This window comes from Anabrus simplex, chromosome 13 (genome assembly GCF_040414725.1).
Source record: "Anabrus simplex isolate iqAnaSimp1 chromosome 13, ASM4041472v1, whole genome shotgun sequence".
NCBI lineage: Eukaryota > Metazoa > Arthropoda > Insecta > Orthoptera > Tettigoniidae > Anabrus > Anabrus simplex.
Window position 1 is genome coordinate 99,427,411 of NC_090277.1, and position 23,237 is coordinate 99,450,647.

General features: G+C 39.9%; 1 protein-coding gene across 1 annotated transcript in view; it reads left to right on the forward strand.

Annotated features, from left to right (window-relative positions):
- Positions 1-23,237, forward strand: part of LOC136884936 (uncharacterized) — a 76,608-nt gene that overhangs the window by 31,011 nt on the left and 22,360 nt on the right. The window contains exons 8-10 of the mRNA XM_068230068.1: positions 4,034-4,246; positions 11,485-11,556; positions 21,408-21,476. Of these exons, the coding sequence (XP_068086169.1) occupies positions 4,034-4,246; positions 11,485-11,556; positions 21,408-21,476 (354 nt within the window). The remainder of the gene's footprint in view (positions 1-4,033; positions 4,247-11,484; positions 11,557-21,407; positions 21,477-23,237) is intronic.

Here is a 23,237-nt window from a genome sequence, read left to right on the forward strand (position 1 = left end):
TATTAAAAGGAAAGAACATGGGGATATCAAAGCCTTCACATTTGCAGATGATGTTGCGATCTGGAGTGACTGAGAAGAGGAATTGAGAGAGAGAATGCAAAGCTGGAATGAGGAGTTTAAGAAATATGGTTTAAACATCAGCAAGACCAAGACGGTGGTGATGAAAGTGTATGGGGAAGGAGCAGAACCAATAGTCATGTTAAATGAAGCCCAACTGGACAGCGTTCCAGTTTTCAAATACTTGGGTAATGTTAATCAAATGACAACCTAGCAAAACATGAGGTGAACAGTCGAATCAATAAGGCAACACAATTTTACCACCAGGTAAGACACCTGCTGTGGGATGAGCAAATACCCATGAAAACAAAAATGACATTGTACAAGTCCTATTATACACCAATTCTTACATACAGTCTCGAAACCACAACACTGACCAATAGAGATAATTCCAAACTTCAGGCAGCTGAAATGAAATTCCTACGCACTATGATCCAGAAAACCAGGAAAGACAAGGTTAGGAATGAGAAAATTAGAGAAGAAGTAGGAATAGATGATTCTTTCCTCAATAAGATTCAGATATCAAGACTGAAGTGGTTTGGTCACATGAAGAGGATGCCAGTAAACAGAACTGCAAGGAAGGAATTGACAGAAAAGTAGAAGGAAGACGACCCTTGGGAAGGCCACGAAGGAAATGGATGGATTTAGTTAAGAACGATGTACTGCTGAGAGGTCATGATTGGGACAAATTGGTGGAGGAGGAATGGTACAAGGACAGGATGAGATGGAGTAGGCTCATACACCACACCCGGGAAACTGGAGATGGTTTAGGATGATGATGATGATGATGAGGGGGGGCTGGTATTTGGTTAAATTTTTTAAATTAAATTTCATAATCAAATTACGTCTTTCAATAAAATGTGTGACGTGATATTATCTAGCAGCTGTGCAGGCTGCGATGTGAAGTATTGACGGATGGTCATGACATACAGATCCGTGGCCTGTGAAGCTCACAAGGTACTATCTCTAGGTAATGTCGTGTCACACATTTTGTTACATGACACTATACTAGGTTCTTTCCAACACGCAGTTTGTTGCATTCACGTATCACTCTTATGCATACGCTGACTTCGTATCGGTTACGGGATTGATATCTTCCTTCTCTATGGATTTGGAGTAACCCAGTCCAATCAAAGCTAAAATTGGAATGAGATTAGAAAGAAGTATACATAAATAGCTAGCCTAAAGAAAGATAAGACATTAAATATCGGTACCTAAATAATTTTTATTTTTGTAATTTTTGTGAAAAATTGCAGCTCTTATTCATATTCATATTCACTGGATGAAGATAGTAAAAAGTTGTCATTTTCCTTAATAACTTCAATAACCTTACATCTGATTAAGTGAGCTTGCATCCGGGAGATAGTAGGTTCGAATCCCACTATCGGCAGCCCTGAAAATGGTTTTCCGTGGTTTCCCATTTTCACACCAGGCAAATGCTGGGGCTGTACCTTAATTAAGGCCACGGCCGCTTCCTTCCAACTCCTAGGCCTTTCCTGTCCCATCGTCGCCATAAGACCTATCTGTGTCGGTGCGACGTAAAGCCCATAGCAAAAAAAAACAAAACATCTGATTAAGGTATCGTAAGGAAGAAACCAGCATACATCAGAGGGCAGTGTTCCTGTGCTTGTCACTGAAATGTACAGATCAGTACATGCTGTAGACCGCGAACTATTTCTGACCTTTAGGGATCATCTCCACAACTAAATACTTTTTATTATCCACCTTGTCGATACTATAGTTGCTTAAGGCAACTTACTAGTCAATAGTGATACATGTTTCGTATTTTTGTAACATCTTCAGCCACATAACAACACTGACTTGATGATCTTATGCTATTTTAAAGGCCACATTCTCTCAAGGCATTGTAAACTTTGTCAGTGTATTCATTTTTTCATCTAAACACCGCTTTTTCCCAATTTTCTCCTTGGTGATGTGAGAGGTGAGGATGTGCATTATCTTGTTGAAGGATGATATTCTTTGCAGAGCATTTATCATGCAATGCATGGTGGAACTATTTTCATAAAAGCAAGCCTTTATGGTTTCCCCACGTTCAAGGAATTCCGTCAGAATCTACCTCTCTGTATCCCAAAACAAAAGACACAGCAGATAAGATTTTTTTTCCTCTCTCTTTTTTGCCAAATTCTGATGGTACCATTTTATGCTTTGTCCATTTATTTCTGGTTCATAAGGATAAAAACTGCTTTCGTCACCTGTCACAATACTCACTAGAAAGTAATCTCTTTCATTTCGATATCTGGGAAGGAGGTCTTGGACGATGGTTTGTTCTCTGGCTGTGTGGTTTGATTCATGTTGCTATCAGCTTGCCTTTGGGAGATAGTGGGTTCAAACCTCCATTGTTGGCAGCCTTGGAGATGGTTTTTCATGGTTTCGCCTTTTTACACCAGGCAGATACTAGGGCTGTACCTTAATTAAGGCCACTCTTGCTTTCTTTTCTCTCCTACCCCTTCTCTATCCCATCACTCCGATAAGACCTGTCTCTTTGTCAGAAAACAGAAAAAATAATCTCTGAACTTTGTGGTCTTCCATCAGTAAAAATCCAGTAGTTACAAACTTCTTGATAGCCTAAGCTTGCAGTCATTGCCTGCCCTGCTTTGAGTCCAGCTGCAAGTTGTTCTGCATTTGTATCCACATTGACAGAGATGTTCAAAGTGTTTAAAACTGTGCTGGTATCATCTCCATAGAGGTAATTATCAGTTCTCAGACTTAAACTTGCTGATGGCCACCATATTTCTCCCTTATTTTTCATTGTATCAGAATAAACATAGAACAAGAATGTTTTCTATTTCTAAATCAATTTTCTCATTCACTCAACAATCAGTCATCATTGATCTGCATATAAGACTGTCGCCCAGGTAATATATTTCTATCATTTGTTTACCTAGTCTTTTCTTAAATAATTTCAAAGAACTATGAAATTTATTGAACATTTCCCTTCATAAATTATCCCAATCCCTGATGAATATTTTTCTCAATTTCTCCTCTTGAATTCCAACCTTACCTTCATATTACGATCTTTGCTATCTTTAAAAGCTTCACTTAAGCTTATTCATCTACTAATTCCATCTCTCAGTTGATAGCTGATAACATAACTCTTATTTGCGCCGTTTGTCTCCTTATTCCCAGGTCTTCCTAGCCCAAAGTTTGCAACATATTCATAACACTACTCTTTTGTCGGAAATCATCAAGAACAAATCGTGCTGCTTTCCTTTGAATCTTTCCCAGTTCTTGTATCAAGTATTCCAGGTGAGGGTCCCATGCACTAGAACCATACTCTTTGGGTCTTACCAGAGACTTATATGCCCTCTCCTTTACATCCATACTACAGCTCCTAAATACCCCCATAACCATATGAAGAGATCTCTAACCCTTACTTACAATCCCATTTATGTGATTACCCCAATTAAAATCTTTCCTTATATTAACACCTAGGTACTTACAGTGATCCCTATGAGGTACTATCAGCCTATCATCACAGTAATTAAACCTGAAAGAACTTTTCCTTGTGGTGAAACTATCAACCTGACTTTTTGTCCTGGTTACCATCATACCATGGTCTTCTGTCCAACTCGCAGCTTTGTCAAGGTTTTCTTGTAGTTGGTCACAAACCTGTAACTTATTTATTACTCTATAACGTATGACATCATCCGCAAATAGCCTTATGTGTGATTCCTGTTCTTTACTCATGTCATTAATACATATAGGATAACATACAGGTCCAATAATACTGACCTGTGGGACCAACTCTTAATCATTACAGGAACAGATAACGCTTTGTTTACTCTCATTCTCTGAGACCTGTTTCCGAGAAATTTAGCCATCCATTCAGTCACTATTTTTGTGTGTGTATTTTGTTCTTGTGTTCGTAATTATTCAGGTGCCAGTTACTAGCCTATCTTAAAATGAAATTAAATCAAATAAAAATAAAGTTATCATGTTATTACCGCTTTTTCAGATGCGCTTCAAAGGGTTGAATCTGAGAAGGCTCTGATGTTGCACGTGTTGGAACAACAGGGATTTGAAAGTGGGAGAGCGAAGAGACGTGAAGAGATATTACAAGAACGTGCATTGGAAGTCAATAAGAAGAAATTTGTAACCGGGGAAATCACACTGAGAGAATTTCTTCAGAACCTGTCCATTCGAGTATTTAAACCATTTCTCTTCAACGGTGAGTCAGTTGTTAAATTTTACATAAAAAACTAACCTCTTTTTATCCCTTGTCTCTTTCATTGACTTCAGAAAAGACTTATGATTCACTAGAAAGCAGTCTGTACTCCTAACTTTAACAGAATTAGGAACAGATAAAAATACTAGAATACTGGTTGAACAAACACCTGGGTACAACCTCAAGAGTTGAATTTCTAAAGTACTTTCAGACCATTTCAAACTCACGTGTTCTCCTGTGAGGATGTCCAGCATTCTAGTACCTGGAGGGGGGACGATGAACAGTCAAGACATGGGCAGGTGGTGACATTCATTCATTCATTCATTCATTCATTTATTTATTTATTTATTTATTTATTTATTTATTTATTTATTTATTTATTTATTTATTTATTTAACAGTACAATAAATTACAGATTTATATCTACATTATTTACTTAGGTAATTGCCTGTCGCGTCGGCAGGAAAAATTCACTTGTATCTCCATTGAAACGTCTCGGTGGGCATTCTTGTGTGATATGCTTCACAGTTTGCCTCTCAGCACCACAGTCGCAGCAGGATGATAACTTTTCCTCCATTTATACAGCACATCTGCACACACTCCATGGTTGGTCCGGATCCGGTTTATCTTGGACCATACATTTTGAGGTTGTTCAAAACCAGGTACCTACTGTGTAATGCATGGCATTTCTAAGGATTCTGCTGGAGCAAATTGTCTCCATTCATTAGACCATCTCTCAGTCAGGTTGAAATTACTAGCTATAAGGTTCTCCGCCGTGCAGATGGGTGGACGTCTTGACTTAAGTCTGTCTGTGTGTAGGTGGAGGATATCCTCATGAATGGGCAATCCTTGATTATTCTGGATCTTGTATTCATTCATCAGAGCAGTGCATCTACGGAGGTGGGATGGAGGAATATGGCTTAGTATGGGCAACCATTGAATTGGAGTTGATCTGATCGTGCCCGTGATCATTCTCATTGTGACAAATTCAGCAAGATGAACACTATCATATTATTGGCTCCAACATATCGTCGTTGCGTCTAGAGAAACCGCAATTAACTACCTCCTTATTTCCATCTTTTGTGTTTAAAGCACACGCTCACTTTTTTAATCTTTCTCATGGAGTGCAAATGTTGCATGATGGTTGACTAGTCACAGTGTATTAAATTTGCCAATTCTGTGAATCATCATGAATGAACATGTTGAGACAGTCTTCATTAAAGCTTGATCTTCATTCTGAATGTGAACTATCACTCAGGTAAAAAATAGCACTCTTTAAAATTATTTAAACATATTTTTCCCTCATACCCATACAGATGAATATGTCAATTTTAATTTTTTTTTTTTTTTTTTTTTTTTTTTTTTTTTTTTTTTTTTTTTTACAGGCATAATAGCAGAGTGGCTTCTCACTGAGAGTGGCTGTGGTTCTAATCCCAGCTAATGTATATCTGACCGAGCTCGATAGTTCCAGTCGCTTAAGTGCGGCCAGTATCCAGTAATCAGGAGATAGTGGGTTCAAGCCCCACTGTCGGCAGCCCTGAAGATGGTTTTCCGTGGTTTCCCATTTTCACACCAGGCAAATGCCAGGGCTGTACCTTAATTAAGGCCACGGCTGCTTCCTTCCAATTCCTAGGCCTTTCCTATCCCATCGTCACCATAAGACCTATCTGTGTCGGTGCGACTTTAAGCAAATAGCAAAAAAAAAAAAAAAAAAGTATATCTGATTTAAAAAAAGGAAAATTCATATCCATAGCGTTTGGATTCCACATAAAACTGGAAGAGTCCTATAGCTGTGATTATGATATCAGTCTATTAAAATAAAAGTTGCTTTTGCCTCCTCAATTGTCAGTCCACCTTCATTTGTCCATAAATTACACACTTTCTTCAAATTGACAAATTTTGAAGTGCAATCACAAACAGAGCAATATCATTCCAAATAATAAAACTGATAAGACACACTCATAGCAACTGCAGTGCTGCTAGGCCACAAACTGTACCATTATATTAGATCAAACCTGGAGTTTAAAACTTAAAAGGGCTGTTTGTTTATTTTTGGTAACACTGTTATATGTATGCCAAGAAACTGACACGTTATGGTGGTACCCAACCTATCTGACAGTACATGGACTCGGCCATCCTGTCGTCTACGCATGCACTTAGCTGTGAGAGATCAGTCAATCAGTTAGTATCCAAGACGTTCCCAAAACAAGAACAGCACAGTTGAATTAAAATTGAATGTGCTTGAGGCGTTACAGCACAACATTGTCATGAAGATCATCGTGAGGAGTGCGGGGATTCGGCATTGCCTTACAGAACCACAACATAGTGGGTCAAAGCCTTCGATGCGGACGAGAGCATGTGGCCAACATGCCTCGGGTGGGTCGCTCTGTTGTCACGGATGAGGTCGTGCAGCTTGTTGGCAGGTTGCTGGGAATGTATAGTGTGAATAAGAATTTTATTTGGTCCGTATTGAACTGAGATTACAATTAAATTAATATTATTAATTTAATTGTAATGTATACTGTAGCACTAAGGGGGGGGGGGGGGGGGCACAAACAAAATGTAACATGACATAAAAAAATAAACATTATTGAAAGGATGGGAACCTACAAGAAACAAGGTAAGAAACAAGAAAAGGATGTGAAAGTACATGGATCTACCTACTGGGGGAACTAAATTAAGAACTATGCTCCGCATGGCCTTACTTCTAAATTGAGGTGGTGGACAATTTTATGTAAATAGTGTGTATATTTTATATTTAGTGTATTTTCAAACAATCCTTAAAAAGACATGGGTTCTTCCATTTTTAAATCATTAGACAGCAACAATGAGCTTTGTATTCTGCTACGAGATGTTATGGCTGAAGAAGTCTCCAGTGACACAAAACATGTTCCAAAGTATGTTTAACCCTTACCCCTCGAATTAAAGTTCTCTGTGTTGTCTCGACTGCTCGTATTTTAAATGTAAATTTTTATCTTACATGACCTGTATTCATCTTTCACGATTTTGGAGATAGCACGTGCTTTTAAATATGTAGTTGGGCTATACAAGTTTACCTCAAGCTATACTGGAGCAAAGAAAAGCAATATGTGGAATTTAAGACAAATTATTTTGCATTTTTATTATTATTATTATCGTTATCGCAGACCGATGGGTTTTGTTCATAATTTCAGTGTACAAATCATCGCTAAAAAGCAATTGAAAAACTCTAATCAGTCTCTGGTGTCATACCTCGCGGTAGTTTTTAGGCTGAAACCACTGTAAACGGCGATTTCTTGAAATCTGGATCTGTTGATTTATAATTGTGCCAGCCTTCAGCATCCGGTACATGTTGGGTTATGGTACACAAACCACCATCGTTAGTTCACTTTTAGGCATCGTGAAATACTATTAGATATATTCATTAGGAGCAGAGGTGTGAAAATACTGTGTTGCCTAACATATACAACATTTACAGTGGAACCTCGATTATCCGTTCCCGGAAAATACGTTTTCCTGGAATTTGCATTCAAATTACGTGGTCCTGCGAGCATCGTAATTAAATCACGTTTTAAAAATCCTGCATTATCTCTTCCTTGAAGAAACGATTTCTCGGATCAACCGCCCAGAAATTCCAGTCCCATCAACGCTAAATCCCCGATCAATTATTTTTTTAATAAACTGTATCTCATGAAAGGACGGCTATGGCATACTTATCGATCTTAGCATTAACGCCCCGTCATTACAATAATTAGAGCAAGTACTGTACCGGTACTGGAAAAGCGATTGGCAGTGAACTTGCGTGAGGGACCATCTTAGCACCGCATTTGGGTGGTATTGTTTAGAGAATGTCGTAAATCATAAAGCAGAGAGTGGCCACAACAATTGTAAGGAGACATGGCCCATTTCGACAGCTCTGCTTGAAGACGGAACAAGTTTCGTCAAATGTTCGCACTTATAAAACGCTCATATTATATCCAGGGTTAGATGTTTATATTTTTACATTTTTTCGATCGTACTGCCGAACAGGTTTTCGGCACTTTGCTCAGGACACTGTAGAGTAAGTGGGCTTTCAGGCAGGAATCGAAACTGCTCCTTAACACAAATTCAGTATTTTTTATATTATCGTACATGATTATGTTAGCGAGACCAGAACAGATGTTGAAACTTACATTAAAAAGGAAAGCCATGGGCAGTCTTGTGATTGCCTATTACTGTTTAGGTCCTAATGTAAGACTGGGAATTTTATGTTTTTGTGTTAAAATACCAAAAACCGCAGTCGTTTTATTTGCGCACGTTACATTTAAATGGTTGATTTCCAACTCGTTCTGACGTGCGGCGAGCGCGCGTTCCAGATTACCTCAAGGTCACGAATAACCATAATTTCTGAAGTTTTGATGATATTTCTTTTATTTTTCCAATTTGATTGGATTTGTGACAGGCAGAATTGAATATAATGCATTCGAGAACTTTTAAGAATCGATACTTACATTCGAAACCATGTTTTCGAGTTCAACATAACCTTTAAAAGTCGATTTAGGCCTAATTTACGTGGTACGAGGTTTCCAGAAACTGACTACGAACAGTACACCGGAGACCAAATTACAATGAAAGATTAAGAAATTAAGAGATTTCACCATCATGTTGGGTGCTTTTGTATCTAATGTGCTTTATTTTATTAGATGAGTGAATTAAAAACTACTAGTGGTCGATTGTCGTTTGGCTTGGTGTTATTAGATTTTTCGAAGAGTTTGGCTAGCCTAATCAAAGTTGCAGAACTGAAAGAAGTTTTCACGGGAAACTGGCATAGATTCCCCTGTAAAATTGAATATAAAGTATTGAGATTTTGAACTCATGTACCGGTAATTAATGCTGTTTCGCGGTCTAACATGCCTGCCTCTCATCCAGCAGGCCCGGGTTCGATTGTGACCTGGTCAGGCAATTTTACCTGGATATAAGTCTGGTTCCAGATCCACTCAGCCTATGTGATTACCTTTAATTGTGGAGCTATATAATGGTGAGATGGCGACCCTGATCTAGAGAGCCAGGAATATCGGCCGAGAGGATTCGTCGCACTGACCATGCGTCACCTCGTAATCATCAGGCCTTTGGGCTGAGCAGCGATCGCTAAGCAGGCAAAGGCCCATTGGGGCTGCAGTTTGGTTTGGTTTAGGTGTTTTGTATGATTATAATTATACATATTTCATTTTTGTGATGTTTAGCCAAATTGTTGATGGTTTTAATTCATTCCCGGATTTTCCGTTTTCCCGTGTTGTACGTTTTATTTTCATGGTCCCTCGAAAAATGGAGAATCGAGGTTTCACTATATACGACTAGAAGAGCCCTTGGCGATCACGTTTGTTTACTATCGCTCGAGTTTCGTGTGCGTGAATGGACAGCTGACGGCTACACTGCCATCTAAATAATAGATTTTTGACTGACTGTCAAATAGTATCTGGATTCTACAGAGTTCCACACGGAACCAAAAGATGGCAGTACAGTATATCATCGTTGTATTTTGTCGGCTAAGAGGCGGCAGACGAGCGGTGGGCGACAAAATGTCATGTCTGTCTCCCCCTACATGCAACCGGAACGGGAATATCGTAATGTTGGGCCTCACCCGACAGGCAAGTGGTAAGGGTTAATATATTTTTATATTAAATAGTTTTCACTTGTAAAGTGAAGTGTATTGTTTGGGTGGACAATTAAACCTAACGCTAGTTCTTAATTTAAACTGTATCAATATGGATCTATATGAAGAAGTTCGTAAATTGTAATACCGTACTGGATGAATGTTGAATTTTTATGGGTAGAGATTGTTTCCAAAATATTCTATACAGTGTGTAACAATAAGGTACGACCAAACTTTCAAGACACATTCCTCACACGTAGAAATAGAAAATGTTATGTGGATATGGGTCCCAAAATGCTTTATTTCCATGTTAGAACTCATTTTCTACAACTCTACATAGTAAGTTAACCCTTTCACTCTGGTCGACTGCTCTAGAAGTCATGTGTCTTTCGGCTGTTTTCCGTTTTGCTATAACAGACTGCTGGGGAAGCTCGGCCTTGGAGGTTTCTTGTGGCTGACTTGTGAGTCTGTCGTTCTGGCTATGATCACCAGATGAAAGGAGTAACCAGTTCGAAGACGAAAGCAATATGTCCTGTATGCTACTCGCTTTGCGCCTAGTTGCTCCCCTGTGCTGACATGGTTGTGCTTCTCGATTTAGCTTTCAATCACTTCGAAATTGTGAAAGGCCTGATGACTGAGGATAGATATACTGTGGAGAAAGCTCTTGCCCTCATATTGGTTAGTGACGTTGAAGAAGAGGACGATGATAGTGATTTATCATCTGATTTTGGTAATGGAACGATTTCAATCACACCTTTTACTTCAGGCACGTTTCCTACTTCAGTTACTGCTGGATCGTCTAAATGGTTGGCCTACTTCAACTGAATATGAAGATAGTGAGGATGAAGACCACGTGCCTGAATCACAGAGCAGAAAACTAAATTGGAGAAGTAAGAAACTGAATATGAAGAAACATAATTTTGACACAGATAATTCCAAACTGAAAAGTTTAGTGGACAATGCTAGAAGATTCTCTCAGCTGTTATTTAACATGAGTATCATAACTGTTCTGTGCGAGGAGACTAATAGATAGTTTTCTTAGAAGGTGGTTGCAGATGAAGTTATGCATTAAAAATAAAATAAATTTAACCTCTTCCTGTTCTCTCCTCACATCGGGAGCCATATGCGGATGGGAGAGCGGAGAGAGACAAGTATCCCGTTCAGTGAGCTCGGTGAGCCACTCACTGTTCGCATCCAGAGGGTCACACCATCGTACTCGCTGCGCCGGAGTGAAAGGGTTAATAATGGAGAATGCACAGAAATAGAACTTACCAGCATACCACATGAAATGTTCAACATGCCCTCCATTAGCATTGATACTTTTCTCACCATGTAAAATTATGATCAGGTATTTTATTTTAAGTCAACCAATGGTGTTATTTATGTGTTACTAAAAATGGAAAGAAAAAATTAGAACTGGGCAGAGCACATTATTTTTAATAACAATCTCCTCAGAACTTCCATCATCGCATAATATCAAGTCATCGTGGTACTTAAGTTTCTTCACTGACCGAGCCATAACGTACTGAGCTAACCTGTTTGGTAGAGTAGATAGTGGTAGTCACATTGATAAAGTGTATTTTATTTAATGTTTGTACATCCTCTGAACAACGTATTTTTATTATTTCAGTTGGAATTCAGTCTCAGCAGAATGATGAAGCTCCACTTCCACCTGATGATGAAGAAAAGGACGTTATTGTTTGTAAGTAACGTGTGATCTAGTCCTGAGTTAGTATTCCCAAATTGTTGGTTATTTTTACTTTCAGGGCTTGATGTAAATGATATGTTTAGAAGCTATATTTTTTAATGTTCACTTGTTTGAGGAAAATAACAATAGAGGCTTTTGAATTGGTCTACCAGTGATGAATTTTCTAATTAATTTGTGCTAGTATTGAAGTAGCTGGCCCCATGGTGTAGGGGAAGCATGCCTGCCTCGTACCCGGAGGCTCCGGGTTTGATTCCTGGCCAGGCCAGTGATTTTTACCTGGGTCGGAGGTCTGTTTGTGGCCCACTCAGCCTACATGATTGCAATTGAGGAGTTATCTGACAGTATAGACTACGTAATCACGAATAACGATTATGGTAGATACATCACAGATGTAAAGGTCACCCCTAGTGAAAGCATGGACAGTGACCACAGATTGCTAGTAGTAGACTTCAAACAAAAGACTATTGAAACACAGAAAATTATTATGAAAAAACCAAGGGTTAAAACTTGGAAGTTGGAAGATATCCAAATAAAGGAAGAATACAAACTAAGGATTCAACAGAGTCTGCCGAAGGGTGAAGTAACCAACGTTAATGAAGAGTGGGAAGCTTTCAAAGACACCTTTGTGGGAGAAGCCAAAAACCTATGTGGAGTTACAAGTTCCATCAAAAGGAAAAAGGAGACACCATGGTGGGATGGTAGAGTGAAAACAGCAGTGAAAGAAAGAAACTAGATAAAGAAGGTACTGGACAAAGGAAAACAAAAACAGGGGTACCAATGCAATGAACAAGAAATACAAAGACTTCAAGGAGTATACAGGAACAAGAAACTTGCAGTAAAGAACATTGTAAGGGAAGAAAAAGAGAAGAAATGGAATGAGTTTGCAGACAAACTGGATGAGGACAGTAGAGAAAATATGAAATTGCTATACAGAGTAGTGAAAAACAAGCGAAGGGATCGAGAGACCATAAAACCAATAGAATGTGATGATGGAACTCTGGCACAAGAAGAGGGAGAAATGAAACAGGAACTCAAGATCTATTTCGAAAAGTTGCTGAATGGAGATACAGAACATGGCTTGAGGTTGAAAATGCGCTTAAGAGCATGAGGAAAGGAAAGGCAGTGGGCATAGACGAACTAAGTGCAGATATGCTGAAAGCGGCAGGAATTCCAGTAATCCAGTGGCTCTACAGACTGCTCAACAAGATATGGGAGGAAAATACTATTCCTGAGGACTGGAAGATGGGTATCATTGTACCTCTGTTCAAGAAAGGAAACCAACGAAAATGTACTAATTATCGTGGTATTACACGATTGTCTCATGTCCTGAAAATATTGGAAAAAGTAGTAGAGGCCAGAATCAGAGATATTGTTGAACCAATTTGGAAGAAGAGCAGTATGGTTTCAGACCAGGAAGGTCAACTACAGATCTAATATTTGCAATTAGGATGCTAATGGAAAAATACTGGAAGAAGAACAAGCCTTTATCTATATAAATAAATTCGTAAAGACCGTGTGTTTGTACATTGACTATTTTGGCAAAATTTACGTACAGTTATCCGTTTCAGATGTAATAATGACCATCTGCATAATTTTTAGCTTTGGTGTCTCTCTGTCGGTTTGTCTGTTTGTCTGTCCTCCTATTACTTGAAAACTACTGGATATATTTCCACCAAACTTCATATTTGGAATCCACCTGTCCTTGGGTAGGTTTTAGCACAAATATTGTTTCTAAATCCCTGAACTGACTGGGGAATTGATACGAAACTGAAACCATGATTTTGCACTCCCTCAAAATATTCACAACCAAACAAATCCACGTGTCCTTGCATAGGTTTTAGGGCAAATATTGTTTCTAAATCCCTGAACTGGCTGGGGGTTTATACAAAACCGAAACCGTGATTTTGCACTCCCTCAAAATATACACAACCAAACTTAATGGAAATCTACCCACCTTAATGGAAATTAATTTCTAAACTTTTATTCTGATGTGCAACATTTTGATACCAGGATTAATAAGGGAGATATCATTAACGGACCATTTTTCGGTACAAGTCCCACCTGACTTAATGCAAGAGTGAATGCGTATAAAGTGCATTTCTTACAACTTGAAAACTGAAGATATTTGAACCAAACTTTATATTTAGCATCTACCTGTCCAAGGGTAGGTTTTAAGGTCAATACCAGTTTAGATTCTCGGAACGGGCTGGGATTTAACCGAAATGGTGAATTTACTCTCCCACAATATATAAAGTACAAGACCAACCTGATTGGAAATTGACCAAACTTGATGGAAATCCAATTCTAAATATTTTCTCGTGCATTTTTTCAGCCGGAGGATTAATAAGGCAGTTATAATGAAAAGTCGGTTTCTCAGCCCGAGTCCAGCGAACATGGCCCAAAAGGTGTTATACGTGGAGCGGATTCCTTATCTATATAAATCAAATCGTAACGACTGTGTGTCTGTGCGTTGACTATTTTGGCAAAATTTTCGAACAGCTTTCCATTTGAGAGGTATCAATGACCATCTGCATATTTTTTTAGCTATGTATGTTTAGTCCTCAGCCCGAAGGCTGGTTGGATCCTCAACAGCTCGTTTCCTGAAAGTCCTAAAATTTACCCCCCCTCACCCAAAATCAAAATTGCCTCACAATCTGCCATACGAGCAGGAAAATTTAAGTTAAGCAAAATTATACGTTTTAGCCAGTAACCTACGGAAAACTTCAGAGATCTTTAAAGGAACTCCACAGAACAAGAACTCTCAAATTTTAACAAGTGTTTTAACATGTATGTACTTTACGTTTTAGTGTGTTTAAACTTATCAAGCGTTTTATACTAAGTTTCTTGTATTTTAATATGTTTAATGTGTTCATTATGTATAATGTATACGCAATAAGTTTTAGCTTACTGTAGCATTTCACTGCCACATTCGTCATACAGGGTGACGCACGAATAGTTGACACATTTTAGTTTAGAATAACACCTTTATCTTTCACAGAACATTTTGAACACAGGCTTGGATCCTGGAAATACATTTCACTATATCATATGTTCAAATCTTTGTGATTTCTTTTTGTGCGGCTATTTGAAGAAAAACTCTTCGCTTCAAGAACTCAAAGCCGCATGGAAATACGGTTTGTGCAGCTCTCCAGCAAAATTCATTAAGACCTATGCCGCATGTCGGCGGATAACCTCTTCGAGACAGTGCGCATGTTTCTGACGACTTTGCGGCACAGGTCTTAATGAATTTTGCTGGAGAGCTGCACAAACCGTATTTCCATGCGGCTTTGAGATCTTGAAGCGAAGAGTTTTTCTTTAAATAGCCGCACAAAAAGAAATCACAAAGATTTAAATCTTGGCTTTAAGGAGGCCAGAATAATCCGCCATAATTGTTGTACTGTGGGTAACAATGCGACATTACTCGATCAACACATACTCCCCTCAAAAACTCAAGAACATTGTTAGCTGTGTGAGGTGTTGCACCATCTTGCATAAACCACTGCGTATGAATAGATACAGCGAGAATTTGAGGCATGAATTCATTCCCCAGCATGTCCTTGTATCGCTGTGCATTAACTGTCTGACTGAAGAAAAATGATCCAATTAACCCATGACTTGACAGAACTATCCACAGACTCACTTTTTCCCCATATGTGTTTTTTTCGTGAATATTGTCTGGTTTTCTGTAGCCCAAAAGCGCACATTTTGTTTATTAACTGCCCCTTTGAGATGAAAATAGGCTTCATCAGAGAACCAAGTGTTAAACAGTACTTCATTTTTATCTTGAGTCCATAAGGCGTACTGCAAACTCTTCTGCCTGTGAAGATCTGTTAGCTTATGTAGCACAGACATTTTATGCGGGTACATGGCGACCCTCAGTGCAGCGATGGTTTCAGGAGACTGAACTACTGGTGCACGTGGTCTCTTTTCTTCCTTCGCACTGGCTTGTTCTTCAAGGTTTTTGTATAAGTGAAGGGTGGTGTTCCTTACTCGTGCCCACCTAGTCTGAAATGCAGCTCGAAATTTCTTTTGTGTCGCCGTAACACTTTTTGATTCGCATTAAAATATTACTGTCTTGGCGCGCTGCTGAACGGAGAGTCAGCCATGGTCGGCCGTGGCAGAAAGCTCACTGGAATGCAGGCATTTGGAGACAAAGCAGCAGTGTCACCTCTACAGATATTTCCATAAAACAGGAAAGGTGTGCGAGAAAATTTCACAACATAATGCATAAGTTGCATTTTATATTTGCTTTTGAAATGTGTCAACTATTCGTGCGCCACCCTGTAGATACTATTTCAACCCCATATAGACAAAACATTATCACAACACATTTTATCTTTAACCCCATTAGACATGCAGATGCTCTAAAAATAATATCTTTGTGACATACACCAATGTCTAATGGCTACAATATTGTAATATCCAGCTGATGATGGCCATAGGAGGCTGAAACCGGTACTGATGTGAATCTATTTATAATAAATAAAGTATTGATAGGTGGAACATCTTTCTTGTCTATATACGTGCATCCAGTCAATACAGAAATGAAACTTATAAATAATGATACTGAGAGAGTAGTTCGTAGCGATCCCCCTCCAAATACCGGGCGCCCTCTGGAGTATATAGCCTTGCCTTCGGTATGTCAGGGCTCTGCCGAAGGTGGCCTTCTGGAGTATATAGCCTTGCTTTCGGTACGTCAGGGCTCTGCCGAAGGTCGACCTTTTATATCCCGGGTACTCGGGGGACTATGCATGCTTTTTTAGTTTGGTTTTGATTCATTGAAGGCTGCAGGCCTTAAAACTGCGTTCTTTTTATTGTTCAGTTAGGAAACTTAAACGTTTGTCGTGTTGATCTATCTAGTAAGGAAGATTCTGAAGAGCATCTGCTACGATTTCTGGTTGCGACCAGAATCGATAGACAGAGCTTTCTTCAAGAGAACCCGTTCCTGATAAGCAGTGTTGTGGAAGGTCTTGTTGGTGAAGTAGATTAAATAAGGAAATTGCGGGATGGTAGCATACTCATTAAGACTAGTACGCTCGTGCAGAGTAAAAAGTTATTGGAAGCCACCGTGTTTGGGCCAGTGCCAGTTAAGGTTGAGAGCCACAAGTCCCTTAACTCGTTCAAAGGAGTTATCTTTCAAAGGGACTTGATTAAGTCCTCCGATGACGACCTTATCCGAAGCCTTGCTCGTAGAGGTGTGTCCAATGTTAAACATCTTAATAGGCATATCAGTGACAACCTCTACGACACAGGCTTTTCATCTTAACTTTCGATCTTGAGAAACTGCCCAAAGGTATTAAGTTATCCATGTGCACACTTACTGTTCGACCATATTTTCCTCCTCCTATGAGGTGCTACAACTGCCAGCAGTTTTGCCACACCTCACCACGCTGCCAGAGATCGGCAATATGCGACGCATGTGGAAAAGTGGTGCATGCCGATGCGGAGTGCACATCACCACCAGTGTGTGTTTACTGCACCAGGGAGCACACCACACGGTCCAAGACTGCCCTACATTTAAACAGGAAGAAAAAGATCCAGGAGATTAAGACACTAGATAAACTTTCTTATGCAGAAACACGGAAGAAGTATAAATCAATAGGTCCTCTGGAATTCTCCGTCTACTTTGCAGAGAAGGCCGCTAGTGTTCGCATATCTCCCAGAAGTTTTGTACCCTCTGTCCCACCATCAACTCCGCAAACATCAAGTACCTAGCAAGTAATCGTCTAACCACAGGTTCAACAGTCAGCAAGCACGTAATTGCCGAAGATGTCCGGGAAGAATTCTTCTCTCCACTCTCCACAGGGAAATTTGCCAACGTTTTTTGAGAACTTCATGCTCCTCCAGCGCTTTCAAGTCCGAGTAGGGAATGCATTTTCTCAATATTTCGTTAAGGAAAATGGAGTACGTCAGGGATCTGTACTAAGTGTCGCTGTTCGCAATTGCCATCAACGGCATAGTTGCCGCTGCTGGGCCCACAGTCTTTCCATCGCTGTATGTAGACGACTGAGCTCTACATTACAGCTTTGGAAGGGTGGTGTTTGCTGAGAGACAAGTACAGCAAGCTATTAACTGAGTTGACAGATGGGCCCTGCAACATGGTTTTCGATTTTCAGCGGTGAAAACCTCAATTGTACACTTCCGTCAACATCGGCTTGTGCATCCTGAACCAGAGCTCCGCTTGCAAAACAGTGTCTTACCAGTGGTAGATACCTGCAAATTCTTGGGTCTCTGTTTTGATAAGAGACTAACATCACAGTCCCACATCCATCGTTTGAAGGTTGCCTGTATGAAGAGACTTAATATGCTTAAGTTTCTCTGCGGCACTTTGTGGGGGGCTGACCGTGCGGTGCTGCTACGATTTTACACGGCAACTGTTCTCTCCCAAATTGACTATGGAAGTGCGGCTTATGGCTCAGCATCAAAATCTACACTGAGCCTTTTAGACAGTATTCGCCATAGTGGAGTTAGGCTGGCAACGGGAGCTTTCCTTACTAGCCCCATTCCGAGCCTACTTGCTGAAGCGGGAGTTCCACCTTTACAGATAAGGAGGCAGCAGTTACTTACGCTCCCAAAATACGTGAAATGCTGCTACATCCTGGCAATCAATGAATCTTTATTACCGAATACCACAAGAGGTACCAAAATCAGCCGAATGCCACACAGCCGGTTGGGTTTCGAATTGATAGCTTGTGTTGTGATTTGAACATCGATATCGGTGGTTGTCTTGAACAAACTTTTAGCAAGGTACCTCCGTGGTTAGTTCCTCAACCGGATATACATCTAGATCTACTCTGTGGACCCAAGGTGAACATGAATTCTTCCGTTTATCGGAGGTATTTTCAGAACTTCATTCACTAATATCCAGCCGTGAGACATATCTTAAAGGATGGTTCAAAAATCGGTGATAATGTTTGTTGCTCTTTCGGCGCCGATGATGTAAGCACGAAGATCTCGCTTCCTAGTGTACGTAGTGTGCACACTGCGGAGCTTTACCCCATCTTAGAGGCTCTGCAGTTTGCACTGGGTGACAAAGGAAGCCACTTTCTCATGTGTACCGACTCGTTAAGCTCTCTGCAGTCTATTGAACCTGCTTCTTGCAACACCCACTGGTGCAGTAGATTCATAACCTTCTAGCCAGGTTAAGTGATGCTGGCACCAGAATCACTTTCGCGTGGCTTCTAAGCCACGTTGGGATTGCGGGAAACGAACTTGCGGATGAAGCTGCAAAGGAAGCGGTTCCTTTACCTCCAAGGCCTATCAATGTACCTGTTAAAGATATTTGTTCTCAGCTACGTCGAACCATCTTGGTGTCCTGGGAATCGGAGAGGCTAGCTATCCGAACTCCCAACAAGCTGGGATCGATTAAGAAGGAAACTACCATGTGGCGGTGCTCTTTCCGACCTTCAGGGAGAGAGGCCATAGTATTATGTAGGTTGAGGATAGGTCATTTACGATCTATGCACTCTAATCTCCTAAGGAGGGAAGACCCCTAGCCATAAAGTTATTTTCTGTCAATATTACATAATATAATATGAGACCCTTATCTCTTTTCATAACGGGGTCGAGTATTAAGCGAAACGAATCTTCGTAGCCAGTTTTTACGACCGCATGCCCTTCCTGATGTCAGCCTAATCAGAGGAATTAATGAGATGAAACTAATGACGTGATATGAGTAACTAAAACTGACTATATTTACTTTATATGTAGGCCTAAAAGTCGTGTTCACCATTTATTGTCTTTTTACATTTAGAAATGCTGCCTTCCAACGAAAATAGCCAGTATAACTCAAATACATCCATAAGTTTGTTAAGGAATAGTGTAAAATGTTTACATGTATAATTTATAGCTCTTTGTAGCCTAGAAGCCATGTGTTCACTGGACAAAATTTGAGGTTATCGCATATTGGACCCCCCCTTACTTTCTTTTGGCTGTAAAAGTGGGGGAAAAAAGGGGGTCTAATACGTCAGTAAATACGTTAAATTTTACTGTATTCACTTTTGGAGTACATCATTCTGTAGGATTAATTTCTTGTAAATAAAACTCAAATTAATGCCAGTTTTTTTTTTTTTTTTTTTTTTTTTTTTTTTTTTTTTTTTTTTTTTTTTTTTTAATTCTCTCCTAAAATCATGGTGTGTGGAATATTCGATGGCAGAGATTATTCACATATTGCTTGGATGAAAACATGTAGCTGCAGTTTTATAGGATTTGATCGTAACCCCATTTACGAAAATGCTTTCTCACTATCAGTCAATCAATCAGTCAGCAGTCACTACTGATCTGCAATTAGGGCAGTCACACAGGTGGCAGATTCCCTATCTGTTGTTTACCTTGCCTTTTCTTAAATGATTGCAAAGAAATTAGAAAATTTATTCATCTCCCTTGGTAAATTATTCCAATCCCTAACTCCCCTTCCTATAAACAAATATTTGTCCTCTTGAATTCCAACTTTATCTTCAAATTGTGATCTTTCCTACTTTTAAAGACACCACTCAAACTTATTCATCTACTAATATCATTTCACACCATCTCTGCACTGACAGCCCAGAACATACCATATGGCTATATCCTGTGTTAATATTTCTTCAGTTGTCCCTAAGCATTTGCGTTGCTATTGCCAAGGCATCAGCATATCCAGACTTCCTGAATTGTAATGGTCAAAGCAGTTCTGTGGAGCAGTAGGTTCAGGTCGAAGATAGTAAATTGTATAATCAATTTCTTTAAGATTATACCAGTAAATTTACTGAGTAAGTGGCTGTGCGGTTTGGGTCATGTAGCTATCAGCTTGCATTCTGGAGATAGTGGGTTTGAACCTCACTGTCGGCAACCCTGGAGATGGTTTTGTGTGGTTTCCCATGGTTTCCCATTTTCACACTAGGTTGTACCTTAGTTAAGGTTATGGTCACTTCCTTCCCAATCCTAGCACTTTCCTGTCCCTTCATCATCATAACGTTTTTCTGTGTCAGTGCGACAAAAGAAAAATACATACCAAATTCCAACTTGTATGGAAAGTTCCATCTTTTCGCCTCTTTGAAATCTTGGATTACAATAGCATTAATTTATTTTTAAAAGTTTTTTTGTTTGCAAATGTCTCGTTTTCCATGGAAAATACCTTCAGCCGTGATCTTGAATGCTAATGAAAATATACACAAAAACATAAACAATATAGGTAAAACAGTATTAAAAACAACTTGTCCTTAAATGCCTCTCAGGGTGCATGTGCCTGGTGCATGCACTGCGCACGTTGCAAAACATGACTTCGCTTTGCTGACCAGAGTCCAGACCCCCACTCCTTGATTTGGAGCAATAGCGCTGTCTCTCTCTTTCCCCACGCCTGTCTCGCTCGCTCCCCCTGTCTCCCTCTTCTTCACTTGCTCCGTAGTGCTCCAAATCCGAGCCAAGCTTAGCCGAGTAGCCCAGAGACGAACCACTGGTCCAAGCTGAGCGGAACCGATGCACTGTGCACAGGAACTCTGCACCGCTGTTTGCACGCATGAGATTTTGGGTGTTTGAGAGGCCCTGTGTTAAGACAGTTATTCAGTTGATGACAAATTGTTTTTAATATTGTTTTACCTATGTTGTTTGTGTTTTTGTATATATTTTAATTATCATGTTGAAGATGTTCCGTGGAAAACGAAGCATGTACTAACAAAAAAGCTTTCTAAAATAAATTAATGTTACTGTAATCTAAAGAAATTGTAAGATTTTAAAGCTGTGGAAAGGTACAATTGTAATTTTAAAAAACAGTACATTTATTTATGGCTGAACATTTTGTACTTTACATCATGAATCACCTGTGTACTTTGGAAGAACTGAATTCTAATTCTGACTTGTTCCTTTTTCAGCATCAGATGAAGATAATTATGGATCATCTGGCAAGGGATACATACTACTAGCAGATGGTACTCCAATGGGTAAGTCATCCCATTTCATATTTGTCATCAGCGGATCTTAAACTGTTGCCGTTTAATTTTGATACACTTCCCCCTTGCCTGAATTTGATCGTCTTTGTTTTGCTTATATTTATTTCAAACCAGTGGAGAACACTGTTGGTTTGAGCTATGAGTGTAAGATACTTCCTCCATTTCGTGGCTACTTTTCATTGTTTGATACTGGTTCATGCATTGAATAACGTCAATATTTCCACAGTTAGTGATAGAAATTCCTTCAAAACTTTGTGAGATAGTCAAGTCCAGGGGCTTTATGTTGTTTACATGCCTGGTAGGTGTACCACACTTCTTCTACAGAGATTGGTGTCATAGTGTCCTGTGCTGTAAATAATGACTGGCCTACTGCAATTCTAGTGCCTGGAAGTATCGCGGAGAAATGTTCTTGGTGCAGTGTGGGACAAGATCTTAATATACTCTTAATGTAATGTTTTTGGACGCCACAGATATGGTGGAGCAATGCGAGAGAGGAATGGTAGCCAGTGAGCCTCCGTGGATCAGGTGGCAGCACGCCGGCCTCTTATCGCTGGGTTCCATGGTTCAAATCCTGGTCACTCCATGTGAGATTTGTGCTGGACAAAGCAGAGGCGGGACAGGTTTTTTTTTCTGGATACTCCGGTTTTCCCTGTCATCATTCATTCCAGCAACACACTCCAATATGTCATTTCATTTGTGAACTGAGCTCGATAACTGCAGTCGCTCAAGTGCGGCCATTATCCAGTATTCGGGAGACAGTAGATGCGACCCCACTGTCGGCAGCCCTAAAATGGTTTTCCATTTTCACACCAGGCAAATGCTGGGGCTGTACTTTAATTGAGGCCACGGCCGCTTCCTTTCCACTCCTATCCCTTTCCTGTTCCATCATTGCAATAAGACCTATCTGTGTTGGTGCGACATAAAGCCACTTGTAACAAACAACCAACATTTCAACTGTCAGTCATTAATCATCACTCCAGAGGAGATTGACAGGCTTAATTAGCTGGCACAATTCCTATCCTCGTTGCTAGATGGGGCTTCATTCATTCCATCCCTGACCCAATCGAATGACTGGAAACTGGCTGTGGATTTTCATTTTCAATGGTAGCAAGTATGTTGGAGTAGACTGGATGGTTCCAGATATTATTCTTGTTGAGATGTTCAGCTGGACATGTATGTGCAGTATTTAACCACACTGGAGAGCAGTATTCGGCTGTTGAATATTCAGAGCTTAGAGTAGAGCATCACAAACTATCTGTCGAAGCACCCCATGAGGTTCCATACAATTTATGGAGGATGTTGTTTTGGGTCCTTAGATTTGCTGCAAGGGTTTCTAGACGCCTTTCATAGAAAGGTGGAAAGCATGTGGTCAAGGATAACATCCACATATTTTGTGTGAAGATTGTGACGAATCATGACTTTCTCAGTTGTGTGTCTGCTATTTTGTTATTGAGATAGATACCAGCTGACTCTGTCTTGTTCATACTTGGCCGTAGTCTCCATTAACACATTCGTCGTGGTTTGGGTCACCATGTGTCCCGAAGCACGTTACTCTTATCCGTTGGTGCGAACTACCTAAAATTGCGGAGTAAGTAAGTACGTCCTACTTACAAATTTCCGATAACTAATGGCAACATAGTGTTCCTATTGAAGTAAAGGATCATGGCATACGACTGGTTTTGATCGGCCCATTGGTGACCCGAAGGAATTCTTTTTGCATCTTCCATTCACATCGCTTCGGGTCACCCTGTG